Source organism: Podarcis bocagei (genome assembly GCF_964188305.1).
Source record: "Podarcis bocagei genome assembly, chromosome: 2".
Taxonomy (NCBI): domain Eukaryota; kingdom Metazoa; phylum Chordata; class Lepidosauria; order Squamata; family Lacertidae; genus Podarcis; species Podarcis bocagei.
The window spans coordinates 116,282,097-116,306,861 of NC_138126.1; the positions used below are offsets into that span (position 1 = coordinate 116,282,097).

Consider the following 24,765-nt stretch of genomic DNA (forward strand, 5'->3'; position numbering starts at 1 on the left):
CTGTCATCGGGAGGGAAGAGAGAGAGACAGAAGGCTCAGCACAGCAACACAAGGGAAAGGAAGTGAAGCTGGAAATTAAATTTTCAGGCATTATGAGTGCAAGTGGAAGAACGGAGCAGATGAATTTACCTGTGGGGGAGATGCACACAGCAAACTGAAGGCTCAGCAGAATACCCTTCCTCCCGCCCCTTGTCCTTTGAAAATCCCCCGTTGGATTTATCGTTTGACTATGTCAAAGGTTAGCTTGACATAACGTGTCCTAAGTTGTTTGTGCCTAGTATGCCAAAGCTCTTGCTTGAAAGTAGCCTTCTGTAGCGGAAATGTTAGCTTCAGGCCCCTTCTACAACCACAGGCACTGATCACATAGATGACAGTTAAGGAGGAGATACAAATAATCAACATGGCAGCCTCAAGAGGTTATTGCAGAGACTGGGCATAATAGGTCCTGTAACCAGGAACCACCTTATACAGAGCTCCAGGGTGACTGTCAGGGCAGCTGTCAAATCTAATAAATGAATATTTCAGCCAGACAGTCTCCTCTTCCACCAGGACCTTTGTAAGACCAATTGTCCGGTGGAAATAAGCATCAACTGCAAGTTCTTACACAAGTCGAACTGATCTCCCTGCCCCCCTTTTTGTGTTTTTAAAGGTGTATTATTGAATTCTTATCAATATGAGTGGCTTCCTCAGCCTCGGCCCTCCAGATGTTTTTGGCATACAACTCCCATGATCCCTAGCTAGCAGGACCAGTGGTGAGGGATGCTGGGAGTTGTAGTCTCAAAAAACATCTGGAGGGTCGAGGCTGAGGAATCCTGCCCTATGAGGACTACAGTTGGAAAAGAGAGAGAAATCTATGAAATAAATAATAGCGACCAGCCCCCTTCCAGCCCCCTCAGTGTCATCATGGCAACATTGAGAATGCTGAATGCATGCGCATGTTACGTGTCAGGGCTGATTGCTACAGCTACAGTCATTAGGAGACCTCTTTCTGAACACAGAGTCATAGAATTGTAGGGTTGGAAGGGACCCTTAGGATCATCTAGTCCAACCCCCTGCAACACAGGAATATGCAGCTTGTCCCAAATGGGGATCAAACCTGCAACCTTGGTGTTATCAGCGCCACGCTCTAACCAGCTAAGCTATCCAGGCTTCATGTAATGGCAGTTTCACTGGCTGGCGTGCAAAGTGGACAAGGCAACCTGTGACTTAGTAGCTAACAAAACAGCATTAAGTATTTTTATTTATTTATTTCAGGGTGTGCCTTACTTCTGTACTGTCTGCACCAGCATCATCATCATCATCATCATCATCATCATATATTTATACCTTGCCCATCAGGCCGGGTCTCCCCAGCCACTCTGGGCGGCTTCCAACAGGATATTAAAAACACAATAAAAGATCAAACATTAAAAACTTCCCTAAACAGAGCTGCCTTCAAAAAGGACTGGTTCCTTTTTCTTTAGGAGCGGGGGGAATACCGTATTTTTTGCTCCGTAACACTCACTTTTTTCCTCCTAGAAAGTAAGGGGAAATGTCTGTGCGTGTTATGGAGCGAATGCCTACGGATGGCGGGGGGATCTGCTGCAGTCGTGAGCAGAGGATCCATGGTTCCCCTTCCTTCCCTCCTCCGTGGCTCGCTTTGCTCGCTTTGAAACAGCACAGCGGGAGAAGAGCCACTGAGTGGGGAGAAGCGAGGGACAGAGAGCCTGGTTACAAAGCACGGATCCACATGGATCCTCAGGATTTTTGCACTGGGTCACCCCAAATTCACCATCAGATCACATAGCATGTCCATGGCTACAGCTTGCACCCAAAAAATCAGGCACCCACTGTTGCCTGGGGCTGCAGTGGTGCAAAAACATGGTTACAAAGCATGGATCCACATGGATCCTCAGGATTTTTGCATTGGGCTACCCCAAACTCACCGTCAGATCACATGTCTGTGGCCACAGCATGAACCACAAAAATCATACACCCACTGTTTCATTTAGAATATTTTTTTTTCTTGTTTTCCTCCATTAAAAACTATGTGCATGTTATGGTTGGGTGCGTGTTATAGAGCGAAAAATACGGGTACATTCTGCAAAATTGCATGGGATTATCTAAGAGTTCTCTGCAGTTCCCTGCTTTCTAAAGTGCAAATAACCACAGTGTCTGTAGTGGTTACAGGCATCCCGGGAAAGGAAAACGAGAGAAACAACCACCACTCGAGAAAACAATGAAGGATCTTGAGTATTGGGAGCCAGCCAAACCCTTGGCTGGCAGCAGAGGGATTTGATGGAGCAGTATAGCCATTGCCACTCTAGCAGATTCTGTGCTGAACAACCCCTATCCCTTCCCCTGAAACATCTAGTTCAAGCTACCCTGTGATAACTTCTGCCTGCCCACCATTTGCTTGGGTACATTGGTGGGCTCCTCACAGGCCGGACTTTTCCACTGACAGTGGAGCTTCCTCAGTGGCAGAGGCCCACCCCATCCAAGCATCCTCTAGTGTGGAGGATTGGAGGTTCAGATTGCACCTCTTGGCTTCTTTAAAAGATTCTACAGTGGTACTTCGGGTTAAGAACTTAATTCATTCTGGAGGTCCATTCTTAACACTTTAGCTAATGGGGTCTCTGGCTGCCGCTGCGCCGCCGCCACACGATTTCAGTTCTCTTCCTGAAGCAAAGTTCTTAACCCGAGGTAGAATTTCTGGGTTAGCAGAGTCTGAAACCTGAAGCGTCTGTAACCTGAAGCGTCTGTAACCCGAGGTACCACTGTGTTAATTTTTGATCCTTCCTTATTTTAACTTTTCACAGTGATTGTTCGTATGGGATGTACAATATCAGTAGTGCTTGCGTTGACTTCCTCTGCCCTGTTCCCAGAACCTCTTCTTTAAACTTCCTTCCCTTTTCTTTCGTTACAGTTCCTTCATTTTGGGGCTTGGTGAATTCCGCCTGGAATCTTTGTTCTGTTGGGAAAAGGCAATCACCGGTCAACATAGAAACCAGCCATATGATCTTCGACCCCTTCCTCACCCCTCTTCGCATAAACACCGGGGGCAGAAAGGTAAGATTCCAGCCATGGCTTCCGCTCTTGAAAAAAATGGCAACAGCTGTTTCACATTGGCATTTTTCCATAGGTATGACACTGCCTTCCCCATCAGTTGGGATCTCGAACTCGGGGCTCAGCCAGACCTGCGCTTGTCCCATACCTGGAAAGCATGGGGCCAAGCAGTTTTGCCTTTTGCCCCGCTGCTTTCCCCCAGAAATCCTGCTCTTTAGTGATAAATTGGAGCAAACGTCATTCCAGAGAAAACCCGGTTGACATTTGCACTGATTCAGCGGCTAATATTGGGTTTTCCCAGAGGGAAGCAGCAGAGCAATGGCAAGCCTGGAAGAACCCTCACACCCTTGTAGCTGCTGTACATTTTATCCTTCCCATTTTCAAAACCACATACACTTATGTTGCGCTGCATATATCTTTCTGATGACGTGCTTTAATGTGCCTTGTGTACTATTCTTAATACAGGGAAATTTTTCTTAATATTTGGAGACTTCTGCATAAGATGAGTTCTAACTTTAGTCTTATTAATGTTGTTTTAAGTGTTGTACTCAGAGGTGCCTGGTCTTGTTGGTATGCTTCATAAAGTTTTAACAGTGTAGGCTACTAGCAGAGAATTCTGTCCCTTGCATTTTTCTCCACGCTCTAAAATCTTTAATGAATTGGGGATAGCTCTGAAGTGAAGTCCCCTCGCGGAGTTTGTTGCCTCTTTGTGGCCAAAGGAGCTCCACTACCAGTGATGGTTGCGCACAGGGACAGCAAAGAAGAGCAAAGTGCAATAGACATTGTATTTGTGTGTGTGTGTGTGTGTGTGTGTGTGTGTGTGAGAGAGAGAGAGAGAGAGAGAGAGAGAGAGAGAGAGAGAGAGAGAGAGAGGAAGAATGGAAGCACTTCCCGTATTGCCTAGGCCACCAGGTGATGCTCTCTCGTTTCATTTGCTGAGCTAAAAGGGTGGGCTTTGCAGCAATTGCAGAAAGATAGTTGGTATGTGTTCAGTTACCTTGGGGGTGCATCCTCTCCCTCTCTGAATCGTACTATGTTGGTTTCATTGCTTACTCTCAGAGGGGTAGGAACCCCTGCATTCACTTGGCAACAGGCAACATTCCCTCTCCCCCACAAGTGTGCAGCCAGTCTGACTGCCTTTATAGTGGTGTGGCCTGCTTTTGTTCGTTATATGATCCCTGATTAGCTAGTATCTCATTGTGCCTATGGATAGCCATTAAAAAGCAAAAACACACCAGTATGTTTGGGAGGACTGAGGGAAGTTCCCCATTTCTGCTTCGAAAATTCAGTTGATCCCATTTAAGAACAACTTAAGGCAGTGATGGCCAAACTTGGCCCTCCAGCTGTTTTGGGACTACAACTCCCATCATCCCTAGCTAACAGGACCAGTGGTCAGGGATGGTGGGAATTGTAGTCCCAAAACAGCTGGAGGGCCAAGTTTGGCCATCACTGACTTAAGGGAAGCTTTTACATGCGCGTTCAACACATCATTGCTGTATCATCAAGTACTGGTAATAACTTCTACGTGTGCAACGATCACCACAGATCCAACAAACAGCACTGTGAGTCACTCTCACATCGCCTGACAACACCTTTTGCCCCATGCTTTTCAATTAAAGCACTTCATGTCTTCCGTTTGGTGGCAAGTCATTGAGTGGTTAGACGCAGAGCAATGAATGTCTCTGCGTGGATCAGTTTTTAAGCATTGGCTTTGTTGCGTCCTATAATGGGGCACCCCAAGGAGACTTGAATTCCTCATGTTGTGGAAGGGGTTTTCACTTTGCTGCTGCAGCGTGCTTAAGATGAGGTAGCTAAGGTCGCTTGGAAGGTCACTTCTTGCGCTCTTAGAAGCAAGTCGAGCACGTCTTTTGCATATTGTAGGAAAGTCAATGGCCAAGCTGATGTGCCTCTTTAAGCGTTGTCCGAACTCTATGGGTAGGACACACCTCTGCTTTATTCTGCATCATCAACTACCCCATTTCATACCTCCAGGTGAATGGATCATGTGCCCATTTGCAACTTGCTGATTAGAAGAAATGGCTTTTCTGTTTAACATCAAGAGAGGCTTAATGCAGTGTCTTAGCAAAAGCTATAGCCTGGAGGTTTTCAACATTTTTGAGTCCATGGCTCTCTTGACCAACTTCATTGTTTCTGCAGCTCCCCTATGGGAAATGTGCTTTGTGTTGAAGGAACAGGTTACCCAAACCTGACTGTGCAGTCACCCGAACCAGGCCCCCAAATTCCCAAATTCTTTCTTCAAGGATCCATTGGCTAAAATCCATTAGCTTGAGCTGTATAACACAAACCCAGCTGTATAAACAAAGCCTTCTCCTTTATCAGTCCATGAAGGCTTAATGGATGGCCTTGTCAGTTCCAAGTGGAGACGGGATGGCGCATCTGGGTCTTATCTTATCAGTTGTAACTATCCTGACCACGCTGACGCACAGACCTTGCAAGACAGGCCTGTCAGCCCCCGCGCCCGGGGATGGCGCCAGGAGTACTCCTATAGTTGGGTGACCTTTTTACCCCAAGATAAGAGTACAGAAACAGGAATTTCTGTTCATGCTCAAGGATATAAACTTATGTGTACAAACTCATGAGGCTGGATTCCTGGGGAGGGGGAAAGGGGACCTGAAAGGGATATAAGCTGTATGTAACTGCTCTTTAAGTGTGCTTGCTGTGACTGATCACACAGTGCCTTTCTGCTATCCGGAAAGCAGAAATAAACTCTTTCTCTGAACCAACCCTCGGTGTCTATTGACTCCTTCCTCCCTCCCGGGAGCAACACGCACCCAACCAATGGGAAAGGTCTGAAAGGCTACAGTGTCTCAGGAGCCCAGTTATGTCGCTCCTTGCCTGCCCAAGCCAGCATCTCCTCACCCCTTTTTGGATAACCTCCCTTGTGGAGGGTTCCCCCAGCCTCTTCTCCCCTCTCATCGAGGTGGATGCTGCAGCATCTGCTAGTCTCTGAGCCGCCACCCTCTGCCCCAAAGAGAGTTGCCTCCTCATGTGGTCCCACGGGGGCCTAGGAAGATGATGCCCCCAGTCTTAGTGGCCCAACAGAAACTGGACAAAGTGGGCTGAACGTGAGGCCATCAGCTTACTTGCCTCAGGAGGCAGCAGCAGAGGGCGCTGCTGGGCCTGCATGGCAGAGAGACTCCCCTTTGGTGTCAGGCGCTCAGCTCCCAGGCAGGCCTTGTATGCAGTGAGCACAAGACAGCTCACTGCCCGGCCTCCCACTTGTCTGCCTGTTCCCAACAGCAAGGGCTGGGCTCCCTCAGCCGCTTGCTTGCTTGCTTGCTTGCTTTCTCTGAGGCCACCTTAGCTCCTGGCAATCAGAGCCCCTTGGCCAGGGGTGCCTACCTGAATAAAATAGGGGGAGCAGGTAAGTCCCACCCACATAATTGATCGCGTGATGAGGTGCACACACACCATTGGAATGGCAATGCCCATCAACTTGGGGGCGCCCCCTCAAATACATTATTGGGGGGCAAAAACCCCTTGGCACCTAGGAGTTGGCTCTTATGCCCCTGGCCAACCGCAGAGGCACCGTTCACCTGGGGAGCTTGTAGCCAGGGCCGCTGCAACAAATAGGCTTGCGAGCCTCCAATAGGCAAAGATGCAAGAGGGCAAGAGAGGAGGGAGGGAGGGAGGGAGGGAAGGAAGGCAGGCAGGCAGGCAGGCAGGCAGGCAGCTGGTGCTGCCTGAAGCTTACCTGATTGTCATTCAAGGTGCCACAGGCTGCCGTGGTGCACTAGTTGAAAACCACTGATCTAACTTATAGTAGGAGTTACCACCCAGTGCCCACAGGCACCACGATGTCCCTGGGCAAGGTCCCCAGTCTCTGAGCTGGTGGAATGCTTTAATACACAACAATAGGGAGTGGGGAATGAGAAAACAGGTTCAGCGTTTGGGATTTTCCCCCTTGTGCCATCAACCTGCAAGCATTTCAGATGATGTCATGGAATCATCCCTCCATTATTTACTCTATAGCTTCCTTTTTATTACAAAGAGCCTCTCCAGCTCCTCGAGACAGTGTGTCACTAGAACACCTAATTGGATTCCAAGACCTGAAATATCAGCTTGAGATACTTAATGAGTTTACATGCAGATGAATTGCCCCAGAAGGAATGCAAGTATCGGAAGAAACCCCACATGCTGCAATTTTCTCATAATAAGGCTGCCTTTGTCTTTTGATTATATGTATTTAAAAAGAAATCAACAAGAAGCCCATTTGCAGATAAACTCTCCCTTCTAATCGAAAATTCAGGCTCCCATTAATTTACGCAGTGCATCCTCTTGTTCTTCACAAACAAGCAAAAGAAAAATAATCCTGCTTTTTGCATTTTTCCCTTGATGCTCACAACACACAAGCACCACTGGAGCAAAACAAAAGAATTTATTAAGAGGCGAGTACAGGCCCATGTCAATCAGACAACGAACACCGCAGCTCCTTATGCCCAAAATGACTTAAGTGCCTGAGATAGCACTTTCTTTTAAAAACACTAAAATTGCTGCCAGTTTGCTCATAGGGAGTGAAAATTGCATTAAGGAAAAGTTGTCAGCCTGGTGTCCTATAGAAGACACAAAGCCTACACCTGGATTACTAGATATGCCCTTTGCAATTTGAATCCTATTGCTCATATTGCTGGGCCCTTGCTCAGGGACTGTACCTATAGCATTGTTGTTTGTTGTTGTTTAGTTGTGTCCGACTCTTCGTGACCCCCTGGACCAGAGCACGCCAGGCCCTCCTGTCTTCCACTGCCTCCCGCAGTTTGGTCAAACTCATGCTGGTAACTTCCAGAACACTATCCAACCATCTCGTCCTCTGTCGTCCCCTTCTCCTTGTGCCCTCCATCTTTCCCAACATCAGGGTCTTTTTCAGGGAGTCTTCTCTTCTCATGAGGTGGCCAAGTATTGAAGCCTCAGCTTCAGAATCTGTCCTTCCAATGATCACTCAGGGCTGATTTCCTTCAGAATGGATAGGTTTGATCTTCTTGCAGTCCATGGGATTCGCAAGAGTCTCCTCCAGCACCAGAATTCAAAGGCATCAATTCTTCAGCGATCAGCCTTCTTTATGGTCCAGCTCTCACTTCCATACATCACTACTGGGAAAACCATAGCTTTTACTATACGGACCTTCGTTGGCAAGATGGTGTCTCTACTTTACTATAGCATTAGGTGTGTTTAGTATATGCTTTAATTGTGCATTAGGCTTAGAAACATGCTGTATAGCAAGTCAGATCATTGGTCTGAGCACATTGCATGAAAAATATCTCCAATTCAGACCCCGACAACTCCAGGTATAACTGAGAAAGATTTCCTGAAACCCCGGAGAGCCTTGGCTAGTCAGCACAGATAATATTGAACTAGATGGATCAATGTTCCTAACTGATTCCCGAAGTCATATTTCTGGGTAATTTAGCATTATCCACTTTTTCAAAATGCCTTATATCACATAATATTTAACCTATAAGTTTTCCTGGAGTTGGAACTGCACCGGTACACTTCCAGTGGAAGTGATAGCACAGTGTGGCAACGGGAATAAAAGTCAATTAATGCATTTAATGTTTGGGATTTTCCAGTCACTTTTGCCATTTCAGTGTAGTTTAACAGCTTAGTTTGCCACTTTTCTCTGGTCAGGACTCTTTCTTCTTTCCATCTTTGGGCTAGTAGCATCCTTGCTGCTGTTGTCAATTCCATAAAAAGTCTTTTCTGTTCCTTTGGAATGTCAGTACCTATAATTCCTAATAAAAAAGGCTTCTGGTTCTTTTACAAAAGTTATTTTAAACATTTTTTTTTTCATTTCATTAGAAGAAGTACAGTTGTACCTCAGGTTAAGTACTTCATTCGTTCCGGAAGTCCGTACTTAACCTGAAACTGTTCTTAACCTGAAGCACTACTTTAGCTAATGGGGCCTCCTGCTGCTGCCGTGCTGCTAGAGCACAATTTCTGTTCTCATCCTGAAGCAAAGTTTTTAACCTGAAGCACTATTTCTGGGTTAGCGGAGTCTGTAACCTGAAGCGTATGTAACCTGAAGTGTATGTAACCCGAGGTACCACTGTACTTTATCTTAATAGCCCCAGTTATCGCAGCCAATAAGAAATGATGGTGCAGTCCAGTCACATTTCCTCACCCAAGCTCAGGGAATTATTTCTACATCAGCCTGTCTGTCATGGAACTTGGGCATGTCGTGGACCTGAGTTTACAGCAGAGGAGTCTGAGCGTATTCTAGGATGCCCATGCCAACGTCACCCACTAGGGCTTTAGGTCTTCACCTTTGGACCCCGTGTTTCTGTCCCTCAAGGACTGCTGTCTCATCCGCTAGTATCCTTATATGAGAGTGGGCTTGGCTGCACCTGCGTGTTGCTTTTATTCTTACTCTTCTTCCCACAGTTTGCCCCGTTCCCGAAACCTTCTGCTCTACAGAACAGTCTTTACTAGTTCTGCTGCCCATTCTACTAACCATACCATTATTTTCCCCTCCAGCTGGGAAAATGACCACTGCTTCCCACTCGTGGGACAAGAGAACAGTCTTGAGTAGAGACTATTTTAATGAGACCCAAGGAGCCAAATGGGCCTAAGCTCCCAGCCATTGCTGTGAGCCTTTCTTAGCATAATGAATAATCCAGCCTTTGGCTTCACGTATGTTTGGAAGGCACCTGCAGTTTGATTGAAATGGTGTCTTCTTTTTCTGCCATCACAAAGAGCCATTCCACCTGATGTGGATGTTTTGAGGCTGAATAAATCAGTTTGCACTGGCCACAGGCTATTATTTAAACTCCGTAATGCTGTGTGGGTAAATGAAAATTATTCAATTGTATCCTTTATAGCTTTCTTTTGAAAGAGCACATTCAAAAAATTGCAATTGCAGAGTCATTTAAAATAATGCTTTTATAAATAATTGGTTCATCCAGCATATGTTGGCACAAAATAATTGCAATACTAGAAGTCTTCTGACTTAAAAGAAGGGATAAGGATAGAGGGAGAGATCGGTCAAATGGATTCTCTGACAGCTAGTTTTGATTCCATGCTGTTCAATCAATTCAGAGTATTACTGGCATTTTTTTTTTCTTCGAGAGTGTAATTTATGACAACTGCCAAGCTATGCTTTGGTGATTACTAAAAGGACAGATACTGGCACGAGCCATATTTCAACACTGCGGGAATATAAAATGAACTGCTAGAAATGGTCCAGGAGGAATGAATAGCAATAAGACATCAGTGTCATCTGAAAACTGATTTGTGATTGATTTTCAGAGGGCTTAATAATCTGAAGCTTTGATGTATAGTGTTTGGAAAGTTATTAAGTTTGATACAAACATCTGAAAGTTTAACAAATAAAGATGCAAATAATGAATTCATGCTGTAACTTAACTATTATTCATAGGGGCTCCAGGCAATCAACCTTTTGCTAATAGCATGTCTATTGGAAAATGAAGTTTTGTTTAAATTATTATTTTTAAGTCTGTCTTCTCCAACCTGATGCCTTCCAGATGTTTTGGACTACCGTTCCCATCAACCCCAGCTAGGAATGATGGGAGTTGTAATCCAGAACATCTAGGATTACATACAGCTAGGAATGATGGGAGTTGTAATCCAGAACCAGCTCAGTTGGTTAGAGGCTGGGGAAAGCTGGTTGTGAGCCAGTGTGGTGTAGTGGTTAAGAGTGGTAGTCTCGTAATCTGGGGAACCAGGTTCAATTCCCTGCTCCTCCACATGCAGCTGCTGGGTGACCTTGGGCTAGTCACACTTCTCTGAAGTCTCTTAGCCCCACTCACCTCACAGAGTGTTTGTTGTGGGGGAGGAAGGGAAAGGAGATTGTTAGCCGCTTTGAGACTCCTTTGGGTAGTGATAAAGCGGGATATCAAATCCAAACTACTACTACTACTACTACTACTCTTCTTCTTCTTCTTCTTCTTCTACTACTACTACTACCTTCAGCTAAAACAGCATTTCCCAAACCAAACTTTGATCTATAGCTGGTTTTGGACTACAATTCTTATCATCCTTGCCCACTGGTCCTGCCTGCTAGGGATGATGGGAGTTGTAGTGCAAAAATAGCTGGAGATCCAAGTTTAGGAAACCCTGAGCTAGAACATCACTAATAACCATAACTCGGCACCCAACAGGTCAGTACAATTCTATACAGTTGTGTGACTCCTCTTTCTCCAAATATTCCATCTACAGACGCAGGAAGTGACCATGTTTTAATAATTACCACATTTTTCCGTGTATAAGGCGCCCCCATGTATAAGATGGCCCCTCTTTTTTGAGCCCCAAATTAAGAAATAAATAATGGCAACATTCCATGTATAAGACAACCCCCAATTTTAAACTTAAAAAAAATAATGGGGGGGATATATTCTTATACACAGAAAAATACAGTACTTTTTTAAACTTAAGTCTTATACTCCTAATCCAGTCTTTGGGGAACACCAAAGTGGTATGTGCAATAATGATTGCTTATCACTCAAGTGACTTTCAATAGACACTTAAATAATCTTGAGCTGCAATCCTATTTGGACATAATCATCACTTAATGCACTGGGTCTAACTTCGAAGTAAATATTCTGAGCAGGTCTAGCATAGCATTGTGATGTTAGAGGATTTTCCTGTCAAACCATGGTAGCTTCTTGGTGGGCCTAACAAGATGTGAATAACTGCAGGAAGGGAACAGATGTTCCCTAATAAGGCTTCCTCCCATCTTTGACACAATCCAAAGAAAGTCACGCCTGCTTAAATTCTGTTGAGATCAATGGGAGGAGCGTACAGAAAAGCACTCAAGCCCCTTTGCTTCCAGTGGGATGGGTGCATAATCTAGACGGCATCCTTTGCAATCTGAAATTTGCCCATGGTGTGTCAAGTGCATGAGTGCCTATCATTTATTCATCCCTGTATGTGTATCACTGTCTGTTTTGCTGCTTTGTTTTCTTTGTCACTTTGTTTAACAAACAGCGGTACTGTAGATTTTGTAAAGCCCCTCTTGTTTGTAATGGTTTACAATGAGGACAGATATAAACAATAGACAGATCTTTTTCATTGTGTAGTCTAAATCTTCTTTTAAAATGATTTTTATTAATTTTACGTATAATCACAATACGTAACATCATATCCTCTTATTAAATCTCTTGGCTAAACCGAGCCTAAACAACTTCCCTCCTTCCCGCCTAATGGTTTACAAAATTAAATTTTCCATTTTTGCATTTCACTTCCTTTCCTATTCTTGTTGTATCATTACTTAAAATATTAAATTACTCAAACAGAATAGGTAACTAATTCATCTTACAAATCTTCAGATAACGCTGCTAATGGTGTTAATTGCTTACAGTTGTCTTTCAAATATAATATAATTTTTTTCCAGTCTTTTGGGAAGACAGTACTTGATCTCGCTGGTTCCAGATTCTCCCTGTCATTTTCGCCAGTTCTGCAAAGTCCATCATTTTCATCTGCCAGTCTTCTTTTGTTGGTACTTCATGCTGTTTCCATTTCTGAGCTAATAAAATTCTTGCTGCAGACGTTGCATATAAGAACAATTTTTTATCTTATCTCAGTATCTCTTTCTCCACTACAGTATATCCAGTAAGAAAAGCTTCTGGTTTTTTTAACAAAAGTGTTTCTAATCATTTTCTTTAACTTGTTATATATCATCTCCCAGAAAGCTTTTACCTCTTTACATATCCACCACATGTGGCAAAAAGTACATTCCTTTTCCTTACATTTCCAACAGTCATTTTTTGTTCTATACATTTTGGCCAGTTTAAATGGTGTTAAATACTGCCTATACATCATTTTCATGACATTTTCTTTAAGCAGACTGCATGCAGTAAAATTGATACTTTCCTTCCATAACCTCTCCCATTCGTCTAACCATATATTATAACCAACGTCTTTAGCCCAGTGTCTCATTACCGATTTTACCTCTTCATCTTCAGCATGCCATTCCAATAGTCTAAATCTTTCTTAAATCAAGTTCTCTTTTTAAATCAGTTTAATTCATCTTGGTTACTTCACCAGGTTATATCAAAGCATAGTGTAATGGGAATTGGGGTTGCTTGTGCATAAACTGCAAACTGCTCCAAGCTGGTCGTATAGCTAAACCTTTCCCTGGTTTGACAGCCCTTACAACGCGACTGTCTTAGTCACTGGCAGAATCCGTGAGTGGGCGTCTCCTAAACTTCCTCCAACATAGAAATTCTTTGACGCCAAGTCTCCTCCTAGATTCTCTGCGTGGAAGCCTTCTGCGCAGCGTGGGCGTGCCAAGCAGAGGTCCTGTGCTCTCCCCGCTGATTTCACTGGAAGAGTCTCGGAGCCTCCCCTCCGCAGTACTCTCAGCCTCCCCTTTCTCCCTGGTGTCCCCTGGATTTCCTTCCCCAGCGGAAGCTCTCTCTCTCTCTCCTTGCTAGTTCCCTCCCCTGCATCATTGGAGCGTCTTACCTCTCCTCTTGCCTCTGATGGCAGTTCCCTGACACATAGCTTCAGGAGAGCACATCAGCACAGACTCTAGGACAGTCATAGAGTCATAGAATGATGGAGTCATCTAGGTCAACCCCTGCAATGCAACTAAAGCACCCATGATAGACAGCCATCCAACCTCTGCTTAAAACCTCTGATGGAGAGTCCGCAATCTCCCGAGGGAAACCATTGCACCGTTGAACAGCTCTTACTGTCAGAAAGTCCTCCCTGATGTTTAATCAGAATCTCCTTTCTTGAAATTTGAAGCCATTGGCTCAGGTCCTCCAGAGCAGGAGAAAACAACTTGCTCCCATGTGACAGCCCTTGAGATTTTTGAAGACGGTTGTCATACTTCCTTTCAATCTCCCCTTTTCCAAGCTCAACATACCTAGCTCCTTCAACCTCTCCTCATAATAATTACAATAATTTGATTATTGAAGCTCACAGGAAACCAGGGCAAATGAGCTAGAGTTGAGCTGTGGGGTTCTGCATTAGCTGAAGCTTGCAGACATAGCCCCATGTCGAGTGAGCTAGCAATCCAAGATTTGACATAGCTTGTGCATAGCTACATCTTATGTGTACCCACAAGATAACCTAGCTGAATGTTAACACCGCGACTGCTTACCCATAGTGCATATTGATGTCTGTATTGTGTGGTGTTGGATATGTAAAAGCATCATGTTCTGCCAGCAACGCTACATGAAACGAAGCCAAAGCTGTCACAGAACATAAACTTTGGAAGGGACGCCAAGATGTGTGTGTGCTTTTGGGAAGCTGTGGAATAGTATCCAATTTAAAATGTTCTATTCCGCTGGAAAGCTGTGGTTCTGTGAAATTAACATTTGATTCCTTCCAGTGTCTAATTAATACTTAATACTATACATAGTGCTGAATTTTTGTGTGGAAGACTTCCCAGCTCCTCTGTTACTTTTGGGAAAAAGAAGCTTCTGCTAAAGATTGGGTTAAAAAGAAACTTGTCATTCCTCCTGCCTATCACGTGGCTTCGTTATAACAATCTTCCCTACATATCTTTGTCCATAAAGAATTCAGTTGGCCAGAAAGTCTCTATGGTTTAATATTGGCTTATTAACCAGGGTCTTGAACAACAATCTGTAGTTGCAGTTTTAACTTGATGGTCTCTGATTTGAAGCAAGACCCTCAAAGTTTGTTCCAGTCAGTCAGGAGGCCTTCATCCATATCTCAAGTTACCATGGCGATATTTCTTTCTGCAGCAAAATTGGCACTTAACAACTGGCTGGGCAGAAGGTTAAGTAGACCACCAGTATGTGAAACCCTAGCCAATGTCAGGCAGGGCCAACTCATTCTATTCCACCCACCCATCTTACTGCTTCTTGCTGAGCTCTACAAGGGGCAACACTGGGATTTAAGGAAGAGGAACAGGCTGATTGTAAGAAGGCAGGAAGGTGGGGGCTGGATGAGGTTGGTGGGAAAGTGTCCCATTTACCCTAACAGAGAAGCCTTTACAGACAACAACAACAACAACAACAACAACAACAACAATAAACAGAATGTCCAGAGATGGTCAGAAAGTCCTCTTCTTGTGGAACTGCAGCATGCAACGACAGATGTTCTGCTTTTTTTTTTTCTTTCGGCTTCTATTTTTTTTTTAATTAAAGATTTTTTTGTTTTACAGAAGTAAGTGTAATGTCTCTCATATTTTTTCCATGTAACATTTTTAAAAATCCTTTTCATTTGTTGAGACATTAGGGGGAGAAGAAAAAAAAAGGGGGTGGAGGGAGGGAAGATGGGTGGTGGTGGGGTTGGGTGGTGATGTTTCTGTTATGCTTAATGTATGTAGGGTTTGGTGTTGTAGGGTTTGGTGTCAGCGTTGCTTGTGCTGTTCACTTGTGTTCCTTTGGTGGTGAGAGAGGTTGGGGTTGGCCTAGGGTGTGGTTGTTTGTTTGTGATTGGCTGTGGTGATCTTTGTTTTCGTGTGTGAGTGGGGTGGGTGGGTGTTTTGGATCAGGTTAGCCATATTGATTTGTATGCTGTTGGTGGATTATTGTCATTGTCTTGTTGGGTTGTGTATGTGATAAAGGGGAGCCATACCGGGGTGAAGGTGTCTTCTTCTGTTTGTCCCCGTGTCAGTTTCAGTTTATTGGTTAATTTTTCTAGTAGGGCTGTTTCCCATACTATTTGGTACCATTGGTCCATGCTTACTCCTGACGGGTCTCTCCAGTGTCTGGTTATGGTGTTTCCGGCTGCTGAAAGCAGGTGGGTTATGAGTTCTTTGTGGTGTAAATGGGCATTGTTGTCTTGGAAGATGTTTAGTAGGGCCAATTCTGGGGTGATGTCTAATACTTGCTGTTCTGCTTATTTTCGAACCTTTCCCAGTTCTAGTTCTTTCTCCTCATGAGTTCCTGTGGCATGCCACGTTCTTTGCCTTCCCTGTGCATATTTGAGCTGTAAATACGGAATAGGAATAGAGCAGTTGGGTGAGTAGGAGCCAGTTCCATGTGGTGGAGAATATTGAAAAATGCCTGAAATACAAATCAAGGATAAAGACCTCTGAAGTTTAACAGCCTCGGAGGAGACCAGAAATTTCATAACGAAATCTCTTCTAGCAGCCAGGAGCTGTCAGAATGACAAATAGACTAGTCTTTAATATCAGTTTACATACCAGGGCAGAGGGGGGTGGGGAGAGAAACAAACAATATTTCACACTGCAAAATCTGTAGGCATAATGGTTTCCGACTCCTAAGATGACAAAAGTAAAGCGGTCTGTCCAGAAGCTAAGACGAAACTTTATCCAGGATCACAGATAACATTGTCGGAAAATCAATACCTGTTGTAAAGCCCCTGGGTCAATTCTGTCGTTTGTCTTAAGAGTTACTAGTCAGATGTCTGGTTAACCAACAGTTTACTACTTGATGCTCTTATCTCTCAGTGTACCATTTTGTGGTGTTGAGATAGTTTTCTCACTGAATTTCACATTACCTTGTTTGGGATTTTTTTCATGGCGTCTGTGACTAGCTGAGGGACAGAGTTCAACACAGCATCCTAGAGCATTGTCAAAGGTAGATTTGTCTGGGAGATAATGACTGGCCCAAGGTGACCAAATGACCTTCACTGATTTGAAACCACTTCTCTCTGTTCTAAACACAGCCATATATCCATTGCAGTGCACTGGCTCTTATGGGACTGGCAATGATATTTTAATTTTTAATACATTTTATTATTCGTTTAGGTGGACTCTTATATTTGATTTTACTTGTTAGCTGCATTGACGTTAGCGACATTGATCTAAGGCATGCTAAAGATGCAATAGAAAAACACAATAAAAAAGGTTGCATGGAGGTATACTATCACGTTATTTAAATGAGAGAAATGAAACAGCCCACTCTTTTGCAAATCTTGCCCATTGCAATTCTGTCCTGCCCCAGGGGGATGCGGCAGGCGGGAGGGGGGATCTCATTAGAAGTCCATGCCTTTGTTTTTTTGGCATCAGCAAAAATCAGTTGCTTGTTCTGTCTGATTCTTTTTCAATTACGCTCAAGGGCTTGATAATGGGGAAAATGTTTACAGTACATGGGTCCTTCATTAGACAAAAAGAGCCACTTAGCTTCATGAGGTATAATTGATGTCCTTCCTGCCACTTGTCAGAGAATATTTGGCATCACATGTAGGTGCTATAGAAAGAAGGAATCTGTTTATATGTTTGTGTATTGTGGCTGAGTTTGCATGTGGTGCTAAACTAGGGAAATGCCAGCCTGGGCCATCTCCTTTTGTCCCCTTCCTCTTCTTCCTGATCCCACCCTCTTTCTTTTTCTGCTGGAGCTGAAGCTCACTGCCAGATCACTGGGGTTCCATGCTTCTCTTTCTACCCTCCCAGCGCAGAAGCAGTGTGAACTGCCAGTGGTGGGGCAGGTTGAAGGCAGCATTCCTTCTGAAAAACAAGCTGCTGGGTACCACAGGAAGGGAGACCGCTCTTGGGCTATGGTCCTACCTGAGAGTTTCCCACTTTGAGAACAGGATGCTGGACTAAATGGGCCCCTGGCCTGATCCAGCAGGCTCTTTTGTGTTCTTTAAAGAGAAGGTGGGGAGGGAGGTGATGATCTTAAGAGAGAAATACCTGTGCATGCAAATAATATGTCAATAGCATTCAGCATTGTGGCCAACCATCATTGAAAGATACCAAGATCTGAACCTTCTTCTTTTTCTTTTTTTTCTTCTTCTTCTTCTCCTCCCCCCCCCCCTCCTCCTCCTCTGGCGATCACTCATAGCCTAGTAAGATAGTCTTCCATGAACACGGTCTTAACCGTGAGTTCGTAAGTGATAGTAGAGGCCAATTCTGGATCCACACGTCCTTCCACAGTGGGAACATAGGTTTCCAGACAGGAGTTGATCACGGTGAGGGTTTGCCAAGTATGCCTTCCTTTTAGCACGTTTCTCCCTTTCATCCTGAGTTCAAGCGTCTTCAAAGTCCATGACACCTTTGGTAAAGGCTGTTCTGCAATTGGAGCACTCGCAGGCCAGTGTTTCCCAGTTCTTGGTGTTTATACTACATTTTTTTAGATTTGCCTTGAGAGAGTCTTTAGACCTTTTTGTTGACCACCAGCATTACGTTTTCCATTTTAAAGTTCAGAATAGAGTAGTTGCTTCCATGCTTCTCTCTGCTAGTGCAAGTGCAGAGAGGCAAGCCAGCAGTGGTGTAGCGTGGGTTGCCAGTGTCCAGGGCTGTGCAGAGATCCCACCCTGTGCAGAGATGGGTGGGAGGAAGGGAAATGGACAGAGTACACATGCACATTCAACTGCCTAACAGTGCCCATGTCACCCAGGAGACCACAGCCACAGAGATAAGAAGAGTCATTCTGTTGTCTTCCTGGTTTGCATGGAGCAGCCCTGGGTGGTGAAAGTTTGCTCCGCCCAACAATTTTGCGCCTGGGGCAACTGCCCCTGTGGCAAACACACGCTACACCACTTCAAGCCAATTAAGCCATTGTGTCCCACTCCAATCATGCAATTTTGCAAGATTCTCTGAAGGACATCATTTCTCCTTGAACAAACATACTTCTCCATACAAGAGACTCATGGGGTTTTAATGACCTTTCCATCATGTTTTGTCATTCTGACAAGGGTATGAAGGGAGTGGCATAAGTTATTGTATTTAGTAATTGAGCATTCCGAGATGCATATCCATTTCATTAACTTCTGAGAGTATTAATTTTACCCTTAATCAATAAGTTTTATGACCCCCAGTTCTCTGGTGGTCGGCTGCAGATGACTTAGCCATCAACTCTCTTGTCTTTGCACGCTACGCTTGGGCAATTATGCCGTATTTAGTGACTGAAAACATAAAATCGTTTGAAAGCCCGTCCTTCCTATGTGTGGCGTAATTGCTTCCAGCTTATTCAGCGCTTATTGAATTAGTATTGAAAAGATCATTTCATGCTTGGTTAAGTGGTAAATCCAATTCATTTGCTAGTGAGACAAAGTAACAAATCTGACTTTAACAGTGTTAATTGTAAGGCAACAACAAAAAAGCAAGAACAGCTAACAATCAAAGGTAAATTAGTTTGTTTTTATTTTGCTACAAATCTAACCTTTCACTTGTCATGTTTGAGATAATGCTGCAATTGTTATTTGTTTAATTATACACTTTGGTAATGATCCAGCCAAACCTGAGTAGGTTGAATAACCCTTGATTCTCATGGGAGACAGTTAAGGATATTCTTATTTCTCCCACTAAAACAACAGATCTTAGAAGTGATTTCCATTTGCTGAATCATGACCTTTATTGTTGAAATGGTGAAACATACAGTACCAGTAAAGTGACATTGTGTACAACTAATGTTCATTTCATATAAATCACATAGTATTCAAGGCAGCCGGGGGCATGTAGAAACTGTATAAAGTTGTTCCATCTGTATTGAAACATATTGTAAATCTTCCCAGCTTCATCCTGGGTTTGTAGTTTAATTAACTGATTCCCAACTCTTAAAGTCCAGTCCTCTAAAGACACCATATTCTGGGTTTTCTGTATCTTAGTTATTTTAGTCTTTGCAGCGATAATTAGATTAGAAACCGTTTCCGCCTTTCATTTTCTAACATCTTATTTATAATATCCAAGAAGTATTAACAATGGACCCACAGGCAATTGAAAGCACGCAGTTCTTTGGTCTCATTTGTATAACTTAATTCCAGAACGTGTGCACGTCACACTCAATGGCAAAAAAATGAAAACTTCTGCTGCTGCCACACTTCATGCAACAGTGTGAAACATAATAATTTTTTGTAGGTGTCAGATACCACTTACACATAATATTTTAATGATTACTCTTAAAGTTGGAAGATATACACTCCTCCTGCAGTGGAGATTCCTCAAATCTTATTCCCTAGCTCTTTTAAATAATCCCCCCCAAAAGATATCAGAGAAGGGTTATAGATAATTTTATAAGCTTATTTTTAAAAGGCCAGGATCCTTTCTCAGTCTCTAGCTTAATGTTTTTAAAAAGTCACAATTTATCCCTGCCTGTAGTAATGTTAATAATTAATGCCCTGACTTTAAAAAATTAAAGAAAAAATAGAAACTTACTTTGCACCTGAATCACAGCCTCATAAAAGATTATTTTGGCTGATAAAGTGGCATGTTTTTGAGGAACTAAAAAGGTAAAGGGACCTCTGACCATTAGGTCCAGTCGTGACCGACTCTGGGGTTGCGGCGCTCATCTCGCTTTATTGGCCAAGGGAGCCAGCGTACAGCTTCCAGGTCATGTGGCCAGCATGACTAAGCCGCTTCTGGTGAACCAGAGCAGCACATGGAAACGCCGTTTACCTTCCTGTCGGAGCGGTACCTATTTATCTACTTGCACTTTGATGTGCTTTCGTCAAAGGGAGCTCACCCCGTCGCGGGGATCTGAACGGCTGACCTTCTGATCGGCAAGACCTAGGCTCTGTGGTTTAACTCACGTCCCACTTTTGAGGAATTACCTCAGTCCTATTGACAAGTTCTATTTGAAAATTGCCTAGTTCCCCTTCCCCATTGCAGTTACAATGTCTGTTACAGGGTTTGGTGGGGCAGCCAGCTCAGACAGCAGGGTGGGGGACAATTGGGGACAAAGGGAGGAGACTTCAGTGGTAGAGGAGTAGCTGGAGCCAGGGGGTGCCATTTTGTGTTTTGCCCCAAACAGCAAAACAGCCCAACCCAGCCCTGGTCTGTTGTCTAAACTCAGGTAAAGCGTGTTCTCCTTCTTGGAGAGCACGTGTTGCGGTGGGGGCTAACAAGACACCCCACTGTTGCTGGGTTGGAAAGAATGTTGGCCACCATTATAATTGGGTTCTACCTGTTGCTGGGGAGATTTATATGTTGCCATTTTGTGATTGACAGCCATAGCCTATATATGTCCTGCGCGCAGCGTTGAGCTTTCTCTTTTCACTGTGCTGATCGGATCACCCGCCCTCCCTCCCTATATTCAGGGTTGTTCGCTTGACCTTGCTATGCCTGTCATGGGGTCGCTTTTGGGGCAGGGGCCCGGTAGGAATTTTGTCCATTTGGTTGATTGTCTGGTGCCATTTGGTTTTTGCCTACTGCGTAGCAAATCATCACAACTTGTAAGGTTGCAGTTAGGCATTGGTTTTATGATTTGGTTGGTGGGGGGGTATGGATTGGCTGTGCCTGCCCCTCCAAATGCTGCTGCTGCAAGGGTATTCCGTTAAAGGAATCCAGGGGCTCACCATGCTTTTGTCTGAACCCCTGTCAAGTGGCTATGGCCACGCAAGAGCCCCTGGGAGCATTTGGGGAGAGGTGAGGGCATGGTACCCAGCTCCCTCTCTCCCTAAAATGTTTTCCCTTTCTGACTTCGCAGCCGTGTGAATGTCAGTCAGTCTGTCCCCGTGCGGGGTCAGATAGTAGCAACCAATGCCTAAGCAACCACTCACATTACTTGTATTTTAATAAAGTTGTGGCCAAAATTATGCCAAAAACCTTAAGCAAAAATTATGTCTCAATTGTGTTTTATTTGGGGGTGGCTTGGGGACCTCGACACGCAAATAGTGAAATGCTTGGGGTCAATTTACATCTGTACTTGTCCCAGATCTTTGCAGCTGTTAATGAAAAAGATTTGGAATCCTCACCCCCTTATTTCTGGAAGGCTATAGGCTTCTATTTCCAATTTGCAGCAGGATGCCTATATCCTCTGGCTCGAGATTATGCCATTAAGAGCTCAAATCGAAGATGCTAACAATGATGCACAATACATTACATCGGGGATTCCATTCTGCTTCCCTGCTTACCTTTTGAATAATCCAATAAATAAGTCTAGACATTTATTTTTTTTCAAAAAGCTGCTGAATTGAATTTTAAGTGCACACTGTTCCAGCTAATATCTGATCATTTCTTTGCTAGACATGTTGCTGCTTAAGAGCCCAGAGTGGTAGGCCGATAGCGGGAAACCTTGAGTTTTTGAATAAGATACCCATCAGCGCTTGATGAGGAAACTGGGTAAATGTAGTCCGTATGGGTGTGCAGGAACAGCAAATTGACAGAGAGAGAATGATGAGAGTTGGCTAAAGTTTATGGGCCTCTATGGCATTTCTCTTGGGATCTGATGTGGGCTGGCAAACCAGCTGTCCTCTTAGGGTATGTTCTCTTCGCCTCTTACTACTATATTTGCAAATGAAGCAAAAACATAGGAACTTAGAAACATACCTGTCAACCGTCCCTTATTTGGCGGGAAAGTCCCTTATCCCAGCACCCGGTGCTGTTCCATATTGATGATGTCCCTTAAATTTCCCGGGTTTCAAAGGAAGCAGCTCCTCTCCCTCCCTCCCTGCCAGCCAGGGAGGAGGGAGGCTCCAACTCTGCTGCTTGGCTGTGTTGCTCACCCAATAAGGAGTCTAAGAACGACTGGGGGGTGGAGCTTGCATGCTTTGCGCCGATCAAATCGGCCGCGTTGCCTGGGGACTAACCTTTGCTCAGCAGAGAGGTGATAGTGGTTTTCCTTGCTGCATCCCCTTTGCCGGGTTGTTGCGCTGTGGGAACCACTGCTTGAGGCTTCGTTTGGCTGCTGGTTGATTAAAATCCCTTATTTTGGCTGCTGATCCCTTATTTTCGAGGCTGCTGGTCCCTTATTTTCAAATCTGTAAGTTGACAGCTATGCCTAGAAAGCTGCCTTATACCAAATCAGAACTCTGGTCCATCCAGCTCAGTATTGTCTATACTGATTCACAGCAGGTCCCCAGAGTTTCAGACACAGAGTTTCTCCTAGCTGGAGATGCTTGGAATTGAACTTGAGGCCTTATGCCATTGAGCTGTGGAGCTTCCTGAAATGCTACAGATACTTTAAGCTTCCAATGCTTTCTCACCCAACGTAAATCAAACCTAGGTAATGCTGCTGCAGCAACATCTCAGAGCTCGAATAAGGGGTGGGGATGGGGATGAAGAACTAGTGCACAATAATATACTATGGAAATCTCAGCTTTCTAAGCCCCATTGCACAGAAATACATGTCCTAAAAACTCAAAGGTAAAAGACCCCTGGATGGTTAAGTCCAGTGAAAGGCAACTATGGGGTTGTGGCGCTCATATCGCTTTCAGGCCAAGGAAGCCGGCATTTGTCCACAGACAGCTTTCCGAGTCATGTGGCCAGCACAGCTAAACTGCTTCTGGCACAATGGGACACCATGACGGAAGCCAGAGTGCACAGAAACGCCTTTTACCTCCCCACCACAGTGGTACCTATATATCTACTTGCACTGGTGTGCTTTCGAACTGCTAGGTTGGCAGAAGCTGGGAACAGAGCAGCGGGAGCTCACCCCATGGCGGGGATTCGAACCGCTGACCTTCTGATCAGCAAGCCCAAGAGGCTCAGTAGCTTAGACCACAGCGCCACCCACATCCCCCTAAAAACTCAGCAAGCATTTGGAAAGTTGCAGAGGGAAGCTACTTGGGGATGAATGATCTGGAGCGGTTAAATGGCATGTGACTGGGGAAACCCAGCCAGATGGGTAGGGTATAAATAATAAATGATTATGATGATGATTGATGGTGTAAGGAAAGGTTTGGCACACCCCTTTCCATGCCACTCCTCCAAATTATTTCCTCCCAAAGTTTTTTTTTTCCTTTTTCTGAAAAAAACAGCTCTCAGATATCTGGTCCATTCATTTGCAATTGGGCCCTTATCAGGACTGCCCCATATGTCAGTTCTGGGTCTAATATTTAGTGACAGCCCTTCCCATCTAGGAGCCAATGTAGTAGTAGTATTATTACCCCTCATATTGAAAACACTTTGCTCCAGTGCATTTTGCTACAATGCTTTAGACTTAGAGGAGCAGGCAATTTTAAACAATGTCATAGGCTCACTTCGTACAGACATGGCTTTGCGGGAGCTGCTTTTCTGCATCAGTGTGGATTATGTGTGAACCCACTCCACGGGTTGCCATTACATTTGCAGTTTTTAATGTCTTTTTAATCTTTTGTTAGAAGCCACCCAGAGTGGCTGGGGAAACTCAGCAAGATGGGTGGGGTATAAGTAATAAATTATTATTATTATTATTATTATTATTATTATTATTATTATTATTATTATTATTATTATTTCCCACCTGATCAGCACACCTACACTCACCAGGTTAAGCTTTATGTTTGCCACGTGAAAAGCACTCCAGCTCTGCCAGTTCAGAACTTTTAAGTGGTGTCAGTAGGGAAAGAAGAGCCCTGCGTTCTTCCCTTTCACAATTTATCTCCTGCCCTCTTTCCACCATTTGTCTAATCTTCCCTTACTGTTAGGAGGGAGGGAGGAGAGAAGATTAGATGCCACGAATAGTGATAACAGGAGATAAACAACTGAAGGATAGAGCTTTAGCTGGCAGTTCCCCTTTACCTATCGGTGTGTCAACCTCCTTTAGTTTTCTGTGTCTCGAGAGGGAACACTCAAAGGTACAGCCAGACTGTTTCTCATGCTGTAAGAGTAATGTATAGTCTGATTCCCACAGTTGAAGAGTTGCCACCAAGAAGGTTTCTCTGTATGTTACATGGATAGTATCGACAAAAGGGATTATTCCTGTCGGGCTTAGAGATAGCAAAGGAGCAAAAAAATCTGTAAGGTATCTAGAAACATTTACAGCCTGGTCCCATATATTTTTTGCCTATTAGCACCATCGTTATTATTACCATTCAAATAATAATCAGTCTCAAGGCAACTTAAAGGCATTTAAAACATACAAGCTCCAAACCTCCTCCTTCAGACTGAACCCATTAAGAGCAGGTTGGACACCGCTCATCCAGGAAGTGATCTCACCACAACAA

The 24,765-nt window shown here is 44.2% G+C and overlaps 1 protein-coding gene across 4 annotated transcripts in view; it reads left to right on the forward strand.

Moving 5' to 3' along the window:
- Window positions 1-24,765, forward strand: part of CA10 (carbonic anhydrase 10) — a 380,746-nt gene that overhangs the window by 181,770 nt on the left and 174,211 nt on the right. For all 4 annotated transcript variants that reach the window (XM_081181501.1, XM_081181502.1, XM_081181503.1 and 1 more), the window contains one exon: window positions 2,906-3,048. In XM_081181501.1, the coding sequence (XP_081037627.1) occupies window positions 2,906-3,048 (143 nt within the window). The remainder of the gene's footprint in view (window positions 1-2,905; window positions 3,049-24,765) is intronic.